Source organism: Parambassis ranga, chromosome 2, assembly GCF_900634625.1.
Source record: "Parambassis ranga chromosome 2, fParRan2.1, whole genome shotgun sequence".
NCBI lineage: Eukaryota > Metazoa > Chordata > Actinopteri > Ambassidae > Parambassis > Parambassis ranga.
The window spans coordinates 26,710,970-26,726,348 of NC_041023.1; the positions used below are offsets into that span (position 1 = coordinate 26,710,970).

General features: G+C 40.7%; 1 protein-coding gene across 4 annotated transcripts in view; it reads right to left on the reverse strand.

Annotated features, from left to right (window-relative positions):
• The window catches only part of scube1 (signal peptide, CUB domain, EGF-like 1), a 65,550-nt gene that overhangs the window by 39,022 nt on the left and 11,149 nt on the right, over positions 1-15,379 (reverse strand). For all 4 annotated transcript variants that reach the window (XM_028397716.1, XM_028397735.1, XM_028397743.1 and 1 more), the window contains exons 3-4: positions 12,527-12,652; positions 6,347-6,481 (exon numbers count right to left, since the gene is read on the reverse strand). In XM_028397716.1, the coding sequence (XP_028253517.1) occupies positions 6,347-6,481; positions 12,527-12,652 (261 nt within the window). The remainder of the gene's footprint in view (positions 1-6,346; positions 6,482-12,526; positions 12,653-15,379) is intronic.

A 15,379-nucleotide genomic window follows, 5' to 3' on the forward strand; every position in this document is an offset into this window, starting at 1 on the left:
AGCTTCATCTTCAAAGAAAGAAAAAAAGTGCTGCACACTCTCTGGAGGAGCAGCTGTCACATCCAAACTGCAACGGTCAAACCGTTCAAGGTTTCCATTAACCTGAGAGTACAAGGTAACTGGACCCAATGATGCACGTTAGTTACAAACAGCGGGATCATCATTCATTTCCATCCTAAATTAACGAAGTGCGACAAAATTTTCTTTATAACTTCGTAGCAAAAAGCTCACCAGACAGAAAGAACCCCCCCCCCAACCCCCTAAACCGTCGCCCCCCTCCCCGCACTTTTCCATCCATCTCTTGTAAATGCCATTTTAATTGAAATCTGTCCGACGCTGGCTGTGTGTCTCTCTCACTGTTCTGCTCAAACCACAGTGCTATAGGTGTTAAGCCATGAATTTCAATGAGAGCTTTTCTTCAGCTGGCTGCATTCAACTCCTTTAAATAAGGACTGTGCCTTTCTAATAACCCTCCCCAATCTCTTCGCCAAACATTAGCGGAAATAAGTCCCACACATCAAGGACACACACACACCCACACTAATCAATCATTCTTTTGCTCTCTCTTTCTATCTCTGAAATATCCTAGTATCATTATTTTTATCAAATTCATCAAAAAAACATCAAGAGGATTTTTAAGATGATGAAGATTTTTACACAACTGTACACTGTTCACCACCAGGACAGGTGGTGGTTGTGAATATCACAAATAGGCTTCACCTTCCAAAATGAAGAAACATGCAGTGTGAGCAAACACTGAAAATACATATATTAATTTTCCACGGTTGTCTTATTATTTGCATAAATTATTAACAAAATCTTTAAAGGCTTTTCAACTGGTAGAAGAGGAAGCTACGTTTGAGTTTATTTATTGGGACAATGTACAATAACATTAGGCTCAAAAGAACAGAGATGCTTGTACCAGATTGTAGCTCACAAGCCAATTTCCATCTGTAGTCCTGCTACAACAACCACATCATACATTTTATCAACATCAGACATCGTACTTATAATCATAAAAGGAAATTAAGAATATCTGTATATAAAAACAGCTAAAAACATATTTCTATGTAATGGCATAAAACATCAGAAGGTAGTTCAAATAGTCATAATAATCATTCACCAACTTATATACTATACAGTAAGTACACTTCTTTACAGGATTACCTCTCATAATTATTAGAAATGGCACATACTTCATGCAGGACAGTTGTAGTTTCAGTGTAACATCCATTTCGACTCATTATGTCACATTCTGTAGTCTAGATTTACTGCATTCTGTTTTGTCAGATTATGTTATAATTTTAATCACTGCTACTATAGTAATGTTTTCACTTTTATCTTGTCACATTTGGACTGCTGCAACTTTCTTTCTTTCTTTCTTTTTTTAACCAGCCTTAGAAAAGCTCTTTATATCAACTAAAGCATTGAAATTGTTTATTTAGAATCCATTTTGTAATCACCTATAGAGCCCTACATAGACCTCACAGTAAATTAAGGACCTTTTGTTAAACACAACACAATCTGAGCACTTAGGTATTCCACACAGGGAAACCAGAATGTACAATGGGCTAATTTTAGGACTAAGAGAGACTTTGGATTTTAATCTGTTGCTCTGAAACTCTGGAACAGTCTGATCTTAAAAACTCATATGTTTGTACAGGCATATGGGTAATAATATATGGCAACTTTATTTCAACTTGGTGCTGTGTTTGTTTGTATACTTTAATTGAAGTTTGTACATTGTACTAAAATGAACTGAAAGCAAAGGCTGCCTGAAGGTAGGAACACATCCAAAACTGATGGCTCTCTTTGGAAAATGCTTAGCAGCCATCTTAAGTGTTCTCAATGCGTAGGTAATGAGCTACAACCTGCAAACCACCCATAGCACACTTCCTTAAATACACAAGCAGTAGGCACTTATGTCCTCTGTGCCACAGCTATGGCATCAAGGACGGTAAGTGGTAAGTTTACATGGAGGCCAGAGAGCAGGAGAGTTCAGTGTGTAATGTTAACAGAGAGCAGCTGCTCACATTAAAGGCATGTAAAACGTTTGATTCACCCAACCCTTGTTAACTGGAATACTGTAGTATGATTACAAAGCACGTGTGCATGTTAGTTTCCTGTTAAATGCAGGGCAATGATGACACTGTTGTTGTTTTTGGGTGTGGATATGTGCGTGTACCAGTGTGTGTTTTTCTGCATGTTTCCTGTGTTTGCTACTGAGCAGCAGCAACACACCAGGTCAGCTCTACACCCATGTATTAAACATTTCCAGTGACCAAAGATAAACTCTGGACTAAAAATATAGCGAAGGCCACAATAGACAAAAAAAAAAAATGTTCCGCTATAATGTAAATAACACGTATTTACCTTAGAGAAAGGAAGACACATTACGCACTTACTGGATTTGGCTTTCCAAGTTTTAAAATAAATCAGATTCTGGAATAATATTTAAACAAAGTATTTATAAAATGCAGGAAGGAAAGCATCAGTCAGTTTTAGCATCCCTGCTGGTGACTCAGTGTGTATTCTTATTATAGCCTGACCTCATCAGAAAAACAAGACAACTTTGAAGGTAATTCAATCAGCTTCCAAAGTTCATGTGAATAAATGCATTTAATATTTCTAGAGACTGGGTCAGGACTTGTCACCTGGTAAAAGAGAAGTGTCATAATTCCTGGTTCCCAGTTTGGGCAGCAGTGTCTCAGTGGTATAGCAAGGTTGTCCAATAACCAGAAGGTTGGTGGTTTGATCCCAACTCCTCCCTAGTCACTGTTGTGTGTCCTTGGGCACCCGCATAGCCTCCAGTGTACTCACTGGTGTATGGCACTCTTTGCTGGGCTGCCTTAAGCAATTTCCTCATTGTGGGACTAATAAAGGTTTCTTAATTAATTAATTAATTCTTCTTGTATTTTTAGTTGTTTGGAGAGTATTTGTGGGTTTTGATCCCATTTCAAGTTGTACTACTTTCCTGTTTTATTTTGGTAGCAGCTCCCTCACCCATTTTTGTAGCTTGTCAAGTGATGATTGATAATTGATTAGCATGGTGTTGGAGTTATGTTTGATGGCATGTGTAAATATGACTTATATGTGCTTGTAGTAGAGTTTCTCCTGTAATTTGATATGCAATATAATATATATTTTTTAGTGCAGTGTTTTATGGTTTTTATTGTTGGGTAGCTGTAAAAGCCAAAGGGGGCCGTGGGGTGTAAAGGGTTAACAAAAACCTGACAATAAGATTAATGAAGGTGGGCATATCACATACTAATGACCTTACTTCTGTACACATGAAGGTTGTTAAAGTTAAAGTCTCTTTGGGTGTATGACAGGTGACGTGTTCACTGTTTTTGATTATTTTGTAATTGATGATGATAACAGCCAGGTAGACAGAGCTCCCTGTACTTATGGCTCCCACGTGCCTGCAGGTCTGTCATTTACAGCTCCCTACACCTCCAATTTCCTGCTTTGGTTTGTTTAAAGAGAAAATTCCTCCGTCATGAAAAGGACGTGCACACGCATAGGCGTGTGAGTGATGCGTGCATGAATAAATGTGAATACATCTGTGTCTGTAGGTGCGTGTGTGTGTGTGCGAGTGAGGCACCAGCCTTAGTCTCTCTCAGTCTGCTTCCTCTCTTCGCACAGCTCCAAATAAACACCGCTGGTCCAATCCACCGTGTTTATCTCTGTGTTTATTTTTCTCTTTTTTCCCCGAACATGCCCCCTCACCCACCCCATCCCCTGCTCTCACAATCCAGTCAATGATTAACATACTGTATTGCAGCTGTCATTAAGAGGCTCCTGCCAAATAGTGAGCATCAGAGTCTTTTTTTTTTTGCACACAATCCAATAATAAGAATTGTTTAGTGACCGTGTTGTCTGGAGTCTCCTCCAACCAAAGCGTCAGTCATAGCAACCGCATGAGATGATGTTTATAATTCCCAAAAAACAGGCCAACCGCAACTTTGCCAGGAATTTTGGTGTTAAGCTCAGAGAAAAATTTACAAGCATATTGTTTTCACGAAGTTTTTAGTTGCATCTACACTATCCAAAAAAGTACAATTAAGAAGACAAAAAGAAGTCAACTCAGAGGCATCAGTCTCACACACACAGAGAGAGAGAGAGAGAGAGAGAGCAATCAGCAAGTTTCCCAACTTAGACCTTCCATTCTAGAAATCCCCAAAAATCGAAACTAGCCTCTCCATTCTACTTGTCACCGCTGGACTTTTGTGAAATACCTGACTCGTGCCGTCATAGCTCTCCCACTTCATGACAGATCAGAAACATTTGCTAGGTGGACTGTTTCCCAATGTAAAATTGGGAGTTTGCATGCCACAGATTTGGTTCTCACCTGGATGTGGTTCAGACAGAGCTGTGAAGCACAACAGAATGGAAACACATCATAATGGAACAAACAATTGTTGCTAGGCTTTATTATCCCCCAGGCGAGTGTCAGGGAGAAAGAAATGAGCCGCGAGCTGACACTTACCATACGCAAAGCAACAACAAACTGTCTCTGCTTCTCACACACACACACACATCAAACAGTTGTATGTGTTATACTATGTTTAACCTGAGCATAATCTGAGAAGTTAGCTCCCTCTGTTGCAGTTGTGTAAAGTATAAAGTAGAAGAAATGTCTATGTTATATGTAGAATGGTGGTCAGTGAAGTCAGACTTCCCTCTATCTGCTGCAGTCACTCTGTTCTCCACAAGCAGAGCATGGGTGGGAAAAAAGCTGCGTTATCAGACTCTAACACAAAGCAGAAGACAGCAAGAAGAGACAAAGGGCTTAATGTAAGATGTGGTTACCTATCCTCCCTGTATGATGTACTATATCAATGATTCTGTTATCTCCTGTCGCAGCGTGTGCCATTAAGGACATGAAGCAGGAGATATATGATGAAGGACAAATGTGGGTTGTAATGGGCATGATGGAAACATAATGTGGGTGCATGGAGATTCCTGTGGGGCACCGGGATGCTGCTATTCCTGTCCAGGAGACAAGTATCTAATTGAGGATCTCTCTGGACCGGGCGGAGCACTGTGTGTCGGTGGTTAAAGTTTCAGGACAGCAAGCCAGCGAGCAGTGCACAGAAATATACCACAAACATCTTCACCACTTGTTTACTATGAACATCCCTCTGACGGGAGTGGGAATCACCCATGGTAACACACTAACTGATCTGATCTAGAAGATATCTAGACGACCCACATGAAAGGGGGGGTGAAAGAAGTCAATGTCAAGGTCTAATTGGATTACCAAACAGTTTACAATTAAAGTATGGAAGCTTTCATTGGCTTTTCTATGCAGGTAGTAATTTGTGGAGTGGTTTTGGTCATAAAATGTTGCCATTACTTACGAAGTATGAACCACTGTCATGGTCGAATTTGTTTGTTACACTGAAACTTTCATAAATATAGTTTGGAAGAAGTGGAAAAGAGAGACAGGATATTCAAGAAAAGATCTTCACATGCTGGTTTATGGGGTTTCCAGTGAGCAAACATACATCTATTTCTGCATCTCTTTCACTTCTCTGTCTCAGCGTCTCCACAGAGAATCCTCTCACATACTCACACTGGCTCCTAACATGCCTTCAATGCTGACCACACCGATGCTACAAGCACACAGGGTAAAGAGGACTCTGGATAAAGGAGAGGTCATTCTGTCACCGCCTCCTCCTTTACTCGGCATATCTCTCCTCCCCCTCACTTCTCACTTCTCAACAAATCCCACAAGCTCCATTTTTTTGGTGTCGCTGAAGAGATGACAAATGACTGTCCATGCAGCTTTGAACTTCACAGCCACACTGTCCCCATTCAAAGCTACATGCATGTGAGTATTGTACTTAGAGAATGTGAGTATCAGTAAAGGGGAGGAAAAAGCAACCCCTGCTCACCTCAGGATCACCGCTCCTTCAGTGCTTCTTGCTGTCTCAGATTGAACCCATTCATTAAATGTGACAGGAATAATGGGTCAGGGTGGCAAGGGTCGAAGGACATTTACAAATCTGTGCATGAACATGAAATGGATGCCAGACATGCGTGCGAAAAGTCACATATAATGTTCTGTATTTGTTGTAGTCATTGTGGGTGTTAGGTGGTGAATGACCGAGCCACAGGCATGATGTCAGTACCCTCAAATCCCACATCTCCCTGTGATCCAGAAAGCCTCACACGGGGTCAAACATAGGGGGGATTACTTTTTGAGAACAGAGAGATCCATTTTAAAGTATTTGTGTTTGAACTGTATGATAAAAGCATTTTATATGTTGTGTTAAATCCTTATTCTTACAAGTGATTATTTCTGAAAAACCAGAGGGAATCGGCTCATTCTCAGTCTTACCATCAGAACGGTGGATGCAGGTATGCTGGTTGTCACTGAGAAAGAAGCCCTCTGTGCACTGACACTCATAGCTCCCCATAGTGTTGACACACACTTGCTGGCATCCGCCATTGTTGTCCAGACACTCGTCCACATCTGTTTGGGTTGACAGAGAGATTGGTGGAGATAAAGTTAGACATGACAGCCCATTGAGATTCATCAATAAACTTGTGTCAGTGAGACTTTATGTGTCAGTATATGTCTGATGAGAAGGATGAAACCAGAGTCAGGAATGTGAGGGCCACACATACACATGTATACACACACAGAGACACACACACATAAAGGCCAGAGAGGTTGTCCTAAAAACACTAACAGGCTGATCTTGGAACAGCAGGTAACAAGAGTCTGTCTACAGCGTGTGTGTGTGTGTGTGTGAGAGAGAATATGTTATGTGCAGATACTAGGGCACAAGTGTGTTTATAGGGCCCCACTGTGCTGCTGCTGAAAGGCCAGTAAATTTCCAATGGGGCATTTTGATGGGGCTGAAGTGGACTGGAAACATGTAACACCCTCAACTGAATTTAACAGGGATCAAATAGGGCCGCCCTGTGTGTGTGTGTGTAAACTCAGTGCCTAGACAGGGTGACTTTGGATAGTGTTTAGACTGAGGTGCTGAGGTTGACCTAGTAGAATGTACAGGGTATGCACAGGTTACACAAACAGATATACTGTTGAGAACAACTGGCAGGAAAAAAGACAATGAAAGAGGAGCTGGTTTTAAGTGTTACACAGACAAAATCCAGTCTTCTGACCGACACAGCATTTGCTGTCAAGTTTGATGTATAGAGTAATGACCCGAGGTCTAGTCATATACATGTCAGTCCAGTGGTATTGACAGGTAGAGTGACTACAGTGGCTGTATATATCAATACTGTGCCTGAATCTTCTCCTCACCATTAGCATGCTTAACTTTTTCCAATGAAATCTGAGCCTTAAATATCTGCTAATCACAAAAAATGCAGTTGCCTTGTCAAAACGTTTCTTCCCATCCTCATCCTTTCTCCTTCACCTCGTTTCTGTTTACTGTAGCAGCAGTTAAGGAGAAATCAGCACCGAGGGGATCTTAAAAAACAGGAACAAAAACAGGCACCAGACCTAAAGTTCCTCCAGTTACACAGTCCTAGACTATGTTCATTTAGAGGTAGGCCGTAAAAAACAGAGAACAGAAAGAAAGTGGCAATAAATAGTGCAGAGATGAACAGATTTTGCTGCAGCACAACAAACAACACAGCTGTGTTGGTGGGAGTCACTGTATACAGTTCCTGCCAAAGTGCTAAATCTAGAATTTCCCTCCTTTAAGGTCTGCCTCTGTGTCATCCACTACCACTGAATCAAAAGACACAGTTACAACAGCTGACGCTTGACCATTCTTTGTGTGTGTGTCCAGTTGAATGGCTTAAAAACTACACAAACGTGTGATAAAAAAAGTTTTAGGTACTTCAGACGGTGCATTCTTTAAGGGACGTGGTCAACGGTAGACTGCAAAAATCAAACTGAGTGATGCTAAATAAGAACGTCTGGCAAACAGAGGATTTAATATTTGGTTCACGAGCTATCCCCAAGTGCTGCTCCTATCACCTTCCAATGCGACTGCCAACTTTAGTTTGTTGAGTTCACATTCAGCCATTCTAACAGGTAGTTTATCCAAAAAAAAATAAATAAATAAAAGTGGCTCATCCTTCATAAGATGCAGTGGGATCACTTCTGTTACCTCAGCTGTGATACACTCTCACAAATCAGAGTCAAATCAACCTTTGCTCTGACTTCATTATATCCTGGAGTCATACATCCATAAACCTCCAGTCAGTGTATAAATACAGTCGCTTGTATTATTGCCTCTGACGTCACGGTGTCCTTGCTGAACTCTGCTCTTTGTTTTCATTGCACTTCCGAGCACTATTTCAGGAAAAATCTCAGACTTTTAACGGATGTCATTAATATGACAGATGTACTTAATTTTCAGGAGGGGGAGAGGGGGAGACATTGAGCCATCTCCAATTCCAATTTTTATGTACTGAGCTTGCCTGTTGGACCGCAATGGAGGTTTTTTTTTCCAAGATCAAACCTGTGGTGGTATTTGACATTAATATAAATAAATATTACACATCAATATCTAATATATTTAAACAGACCAAGTTGCTTTTTCTGTTTTTAGTTGAGATAAGTTCATTTCATTCCACCCCTTCCCTCTCCAGTGTCTGTCCACCAACTCCTGTCTGAACAGGCCAGACCTCTCTGTGTGACACACCGTGGTCAACGACTCCCCACTGTGCGAGCCACCTCTTAGATCTTGCCTATGAAAAAATAAAAGGACATGTCGGAAAGAAAATAAACTCGCGCAAGCACACCAGACATTAACTACGGGTACCGAACTGTCAGCATGTTGAGCCCAGCTGCGTCCACTCAAAAAACCAAATAAATAAAGTTAAAATCAAAAGGAAGAAAGGAACTGAACAGGACAGCTCTTTAATCAGAGCACAATTACACAATCTTAAATCAATTAGTGCCCTAACTTGTTGACATGGTGCATCTGGGAGATGATGGAGCAACTTCCTGCAATGCTCGGCCACTGATTTCCAACACTGCAGTTTGTCCTCCGCGCTCATTTGTCACACCACAAGGTCCTGAGGTTTCTGAATATCATGCTTTAGGTTTATTGAAAGCCGCAAAGGCTTCTATTGTTTTTCACTGGCAGGCCTGGAGTGTGTGAGAAAAATGAGAAATAAATTGAGTGTGACCGTGACAGGGAAACAAACAAGTTAGACAAAAAATGCTATTTTCAAATCTGTTGCATTTTGATGATGGTGTAACGCTGCAGTTAACTTACTGAGCTTCAGTCTTTACAACAGCAACCTGAACCAAAAGAAAATCTACCTGTCACATGGTTGGACATTATACTCCCAGCTGTGATTAAGGAGTCAGAAAGCAGAGCGGTGAGTGCTACAAAGTCCTACATTTCTACTAGTCACTAAAAGACAGATGATTCTAATTTACAATATTTGTGAACTCAGAGCAGAATCGAGCCACAGCACTGTCATACAATGTTATGACAGCTTGTGAGATGGCTGCCAAGACACTGTGTCTGTGTGTGTGTGTAGATGTTAGCAAACCGCCGGTATTAATTGTGTGTAAGCATGTGTAAATGTGAGGCGAGTGTGTGAAGTGCGCCCTCATCTATACAGTAAATCTCCTGTTGAATGAGACTCTTGAGAGTGAGACGTTATGACAACCTCTGTGGTCCTTGAGGGTGTGCAGCATGAAGATGATGGTTAGAGCACACTGCGGTTGCTGACGTGTCAGTCTCTCAAAGTTGTGTTTATATGGTTACCGTGCATCACAGGTCACTATTTACCTCAAAAGCTTGAGATGACAGTAAACATGAAGCATCAGAAAGGCCGGTGATGTTACAAGTCTCCATAAGTCAATACACAGAATCAGTCTGCAGTGTCATATTATCTTCTCAAAGCGGGCTAAATATAGACCGTTCATGTACATAACACACGTCATACCTGAAACACAACCTCGTCTTCCACTGCCAATGACTGTGTTGTCTCTTTTTTTTATTTTATTGGGTTTTATATAAGGTTTCATTTGCAAACACAGACATTCTGCTAGCATCAGAGTACATATGTATGTATTGTTTAATTTCCTTATAGGTTCAGATAAATCTTTTCGCTTACAAGACCACATGTCTAAGCACATTTAAAATGTGTGTGTATGTGTCACAGATTTAAGAGGAAAACTCCTCTCTGCCTGTCAGAGTATTCAGACAAAGCCCAGCTCCATTACTCCAACAACCAAAAGCTATCTATCACATGCTCTCCTATGAGCCCCGCCTGATGCTGCAGAGAGATATTCCTGCTATATTCATCACCTAAATGTGTGCTAGTGCTGCCCAAGGAAGAACAGCATGTTCCTCAGGTTATTCAGGATATTTATCACTTTTTCTTTTTTTGGTTTTATTTTACAATACAAAAATGTATCTGCTGTGGTTACCTGACAATAAAACATTCAGTGATCTCGCAAATGCGTTTAAATGTGACGCAAAAAGAAGAAAATAATTAACGTGCTCAGATGTCAGTTAGTAGTGTATAGGTGTAAGAAAGATGGAAAGTAGAGTGAAAGACGCAAAGTTAGGGATGTGGAGGTAGTGAAATGTAAGAAAAGGATGAGTAAGTGTTTCAGTGTATGAAACTAATGAGGGTATAAAACAAAACAAATGGCAAAAGAAATACAAAAAAGGAAGTAGCACACAGAGCCTGTGCTGATTGTGATCACACAAATCTTGATTTCTTCCTTTCTACATCACTTGAACTCAGTAACCCGGTTTTAATTAGCAGAAGTTCATTACAGGCATATATCCTGCCAACGTCTTATAAAGCAAGTCTCAGGGTTAAAGACAGACTCTGGCTGGTTTCCTCTCATCGGGCGTAAAGAGCAGGTGATGACAGTTCCCACAAAGCTCAGTTGGTTTCATTTGAATCAGTGGCACAAAACACGTGTTGTGAAATCCCTCTAACCTCATGCCTCTATTCTCTACTTAACCACAACAGAGAGACCGACGTACCAGCCAACAGCACCATCAGACAAGCCATCACAGAATAAACACGCAGTAAGACACGATTATGGTGACAACTTTGCACCAACCCACTGTTTTCAAACATGGAAAGCTGGCGTGGTCTCAAGGGGAAATCTCTCTCTGTTTTAACAACCACGGTTTCAGTTTTATAGCTGCTGCCATCATGTCTCTGAGTACAATCAGATAAATGCACACCAGTTTCACTGTCAGACACACTGGATTTGGATCATGTGGGAATGCATTCAGCTGTATTCCCGTAAATAACTGCTAGATGCTGGCTTAAAAATTCTGCTGCTCTGTTGCACCATTTTTGCACTGCTTTTCCCCCATATTCATTTTTTCCTTTCTATATTATCACAATAATCCAGATCACATAGACTGAATTTAATTCAAGCTGCCTTAAAGTGGATGAAAATAATATTTGACATGATTTCTGGTACATTAGCTTAGCAGCAGAGATTATCAACTTCGCACATACATACATACGATAATTGAATTGAGTTAATTCAAGTTTTATTTAATCTCACAAAAAGATTATCGAGATGCCAATTCCGAGTTATAACAAAACTGTTTAGCATGTCTTTGAAATGTTACAGGGGCCGCTTTGAACCACCGAGCAGGCCGAGGATTCTAATGCCTTTGTTAACATCTTTGGCCATGGAAGGAAAATTTAATTATAATGCCGGTCCGTCTTTAACTCTGCTTTATATCAGCTGTCTGAAAGTCATTCCTGTGAGATGAGTCCACAACTCAGCAACGACGCTGCACTGCTGGCTGCTGCTGCTATTAGCACTCAATCTCTCACTCAATCTCTCACTCAATCTCTCCATAGGTTCAAAGAATGAGCTACACCACTTACAAATGCCAAAACATATCCCACTAAAGACACAGAGCATCCACAGTGACAATGAAATGTTTTTATCTTCTATCAGATTTGATTCTGTTCTCATCACTCAGCAGTGAAGGAATGACAGGATAAAATGTGTTTGAGCACATCCGTCATGAACTGTGTGTGTGTTGCACAGGGCAGAAAAAAAACATTAGTCTAGCTGACACTAAGTCAATAGCACAGCACTGGGGCTAAATGGGCTGGATCTGTCAGTAAGAGCACTGCCAGATATCTGTAGGAGAACTCTTCAACCCCGACCGCCCTCCCCGCAGTACAGAGAAAGGAGCATAAAACAGTACAAATGATGGAAACCCTCCAAACGATGACAGAGGGATACTCGGAGAAAGGTAAGCCAGACAGGCTTAACTGACACATGGACAAAGACAGGAACATTCACACACCCACACTTAATACCCTTAAGCACAGATATATCTATCCATGCACTATATTAGATGGATCCATACAAGACAGTCAGAAACATTCAAACGCTTGAAGACGGATGAAAGTTTTGGTTTTTTTGAAGTGCAAAACAAATGTCAGCCATTTCTAATGTTGCCATTTCTATTAAGTGTTTATTTAAGTCAGTTTCATGTGGATTAAATGTGGGGACAGTGACAAACACACACAGAGGAAGAGTATGTAGTGCAAGTAAAGAAAGTCTCATTCTTACCCAGACAGTTGTGTCCATCGTGAGCCAGCATGAATCCATCAAAGCAGGTGCACCTGTAGTTGCCTGGTATGTTGATGCATTCATGGACACATCCCCCGTTGTAGTCATTGTCACATTCATCCATGTCTGAAAAAGAAGGTTTGTGTTAATAAAACCTAAATAACTCATGTTTCATTTAGGGATAAATGACTATTACTCAATTAGGGATGCACAGTAACTATCGCCACCGATAATTATCGGTCCGATATTGAAAAAAATGACGTCATTCAGATAATTCCGATAATTAAAATTTTCACCCATAATAGTAAACGTAAAGGGTTTGGATTTCGCACATATTACAGTACACGATACATGCTGCTGTTGCATGGCCAACCACCATAAAAACAAAGAAGAAGAAGTTACAGACACGACTAGGAGTGAAAACAGCACGGCTGCAGCCAGACATATCCACGCAATGGAACAGCACGTTTTACATGCTGAGGAGCACCAAAAGCGAGCGCTTGCAGTCTATGGAGTAGATTATACCTCTGCCCAACCCCTGCCCATCTTGCACGTAAATACCTCTCTGACCCGTGCACTGGCGTTGACAACGAGCGCTTGTTTTCTGCTGCTGCACATGTGATTGATGATAAAAGAAACCAAAATTTATCAATTACATGTTTGATTTTATTGCATTACATTTATGTCTGAAAGCTTTATTTTTGTATTATATCATGCACTTGTTAATATGACTGGGTTAACGTTGACACTGATTTGACAGTCACACATTTCATTTATTTTGATTTCAGAGAAGTAACTGAAAAGTAACTGGAAATCCTTGGTCTATTGTGCATTTAAAGCAGCCATAGGCTTTTGGTTCTGTAGAACCCTTTATTTTATTGTTAACAGAGTTTTGCTAACTTGAAATAACAATAAAGGTTCATTTGAAGAATTGGAACTGTTGTTGTTTGTTATCAGTATCGGCTACAAGAAGCAGGAAGTTATCGGTTATTGTTATCGGTTGTAAAAATCAGTTATCGTGCATCCCTATACTCAATGCCATGTAGGAGCATTATCACAGCCCAGATTTGCTCTCTTATAGGGGCAGCAGCATTACAGTGGACATTAAAATGGACACAGCTGGTTAAGGGGGGTGGGGGGTGGGGGGGTTACACCTCCCACCTCTATGCTAAACCAGCAAAAGTCCCTTGCTAGTGGTTGCCATGCACGGCCACTTAAACAAACAATCCTCCCCCTCCGTGTGAACAGCAGGAGATCCAGCATGCAATGTGAGGAAGACCCTAACTAACCCACATCCTCCTCCTCCTCCATGTTCTTAAAGATGCCACTGTACAGGTATGTATCTTCTGATATAAGGACACAATAGGATGTCGGTTGGATGTGTACTCTAGTCACTAGTTCCATTTAAATCTGTCCATTCGGTTCAACATCTCATCCTTCACTTTCCTTCTGTCCTCTAAACTCTTTCCTCCTCTGCCTGCTGTTTGTTCTACACCATGCCTGTTAACTGTCTACATTCGCTCAGTCACACGTCTGTCTGTCCACCTGAGTCTGACGGTATGAAGATATTTTGAGACTGACATCACTGAGAGGAACCTCCTTCACCTTCCACCTTATAATAGAGATAAATATATTATTATAATATGAAATAATATTATAATAAAATCCAAAGTTTCCCTCATTTAAGCCTCAAACACAAACTTACAACATAAACAACATGTGAACATACTGACAAATAAACCTTAAGTCGAGACATTAAAAACACGTATACACACAATGCACAAATATTAAAAACAGGACCCTCATTTACCACTATTTACTCATGTTCGCTCTAGGACTGTATGATGACTTTAAAAAATCCAAAAGATGGCAGCCATGAGTGTGAAAAGATTCTCTTGGAGATCTCGCTTGGTTAGAAATGGCAAATGCCAAATCATTGCCATGCTCTGTACTATGTAGCGCCACAGACAATGTTTACTGGAAGGCAATGATAAAGACCATCACAATTCATCACACCAATTTGTCTTAACTATGACCAAAGAACTCTGTGTCCAAACTTCAAGGACATGATCAGGATCAGATGAAAAGATAAATATCATCCCACTGCATTTGATGCTGTAAATCAAAGCATCTTCAAAATAATCTAAAAGTTTAATTGAGCTGCATGTGTTCAAGAAGAGACAAGGGTTCATTTAAAAGGGAGGAAAACATAACAAATGCCAAAAAAGGAACTGTGCTTTAAAGAGCTTTAGATGTGTGTATACAAACTCCTCACAGTCATCACTGGCTCATCCTAAAAGGCATTTGCAACCAATTACATTGAGCTTTTGAAAGGGCGACTGTTTGTGGAAAGGTTGTTTGGACACTTTGCAGTGCTGCCAGTTCAGATGGCGTGGATCAATGTGATGTGGCACCACCTATGTGCTCTGCTTTTCATCTGTTAGACAAATGGAAGAAGGCAAAAACTGGAACCTGAGGGAAATACGCCTCAACACTGAGAGTGAAAGAGAAGTTTCAGATTTCAGACTGTCTGGTTGACGCTACAGTACATAATTTAACTTATTCTTATTCCCTATAAGCCAGACATCATTACATTAGTGGAATAACATATAAATACATTGTGACAATTTTTCTTCTTATTTGGATGGGAGTGTATGCTAGAAAGAAATGAGAGGATAGGATAAGGTGTTTGTGTTTGAGACTTGAGATTTGATGAAGGTGAGAGAGGTTAGTGGGAAGGAGGAAGGTGCTTCATTGGGTCTACTTGGCCCCAACAGTGCCACTTCCTGCCCCTAAGCTGTTGTTGACATCTGACAGTGGTGCCCTGACAGCTTCTGGCTGGTTTCCGCTCAC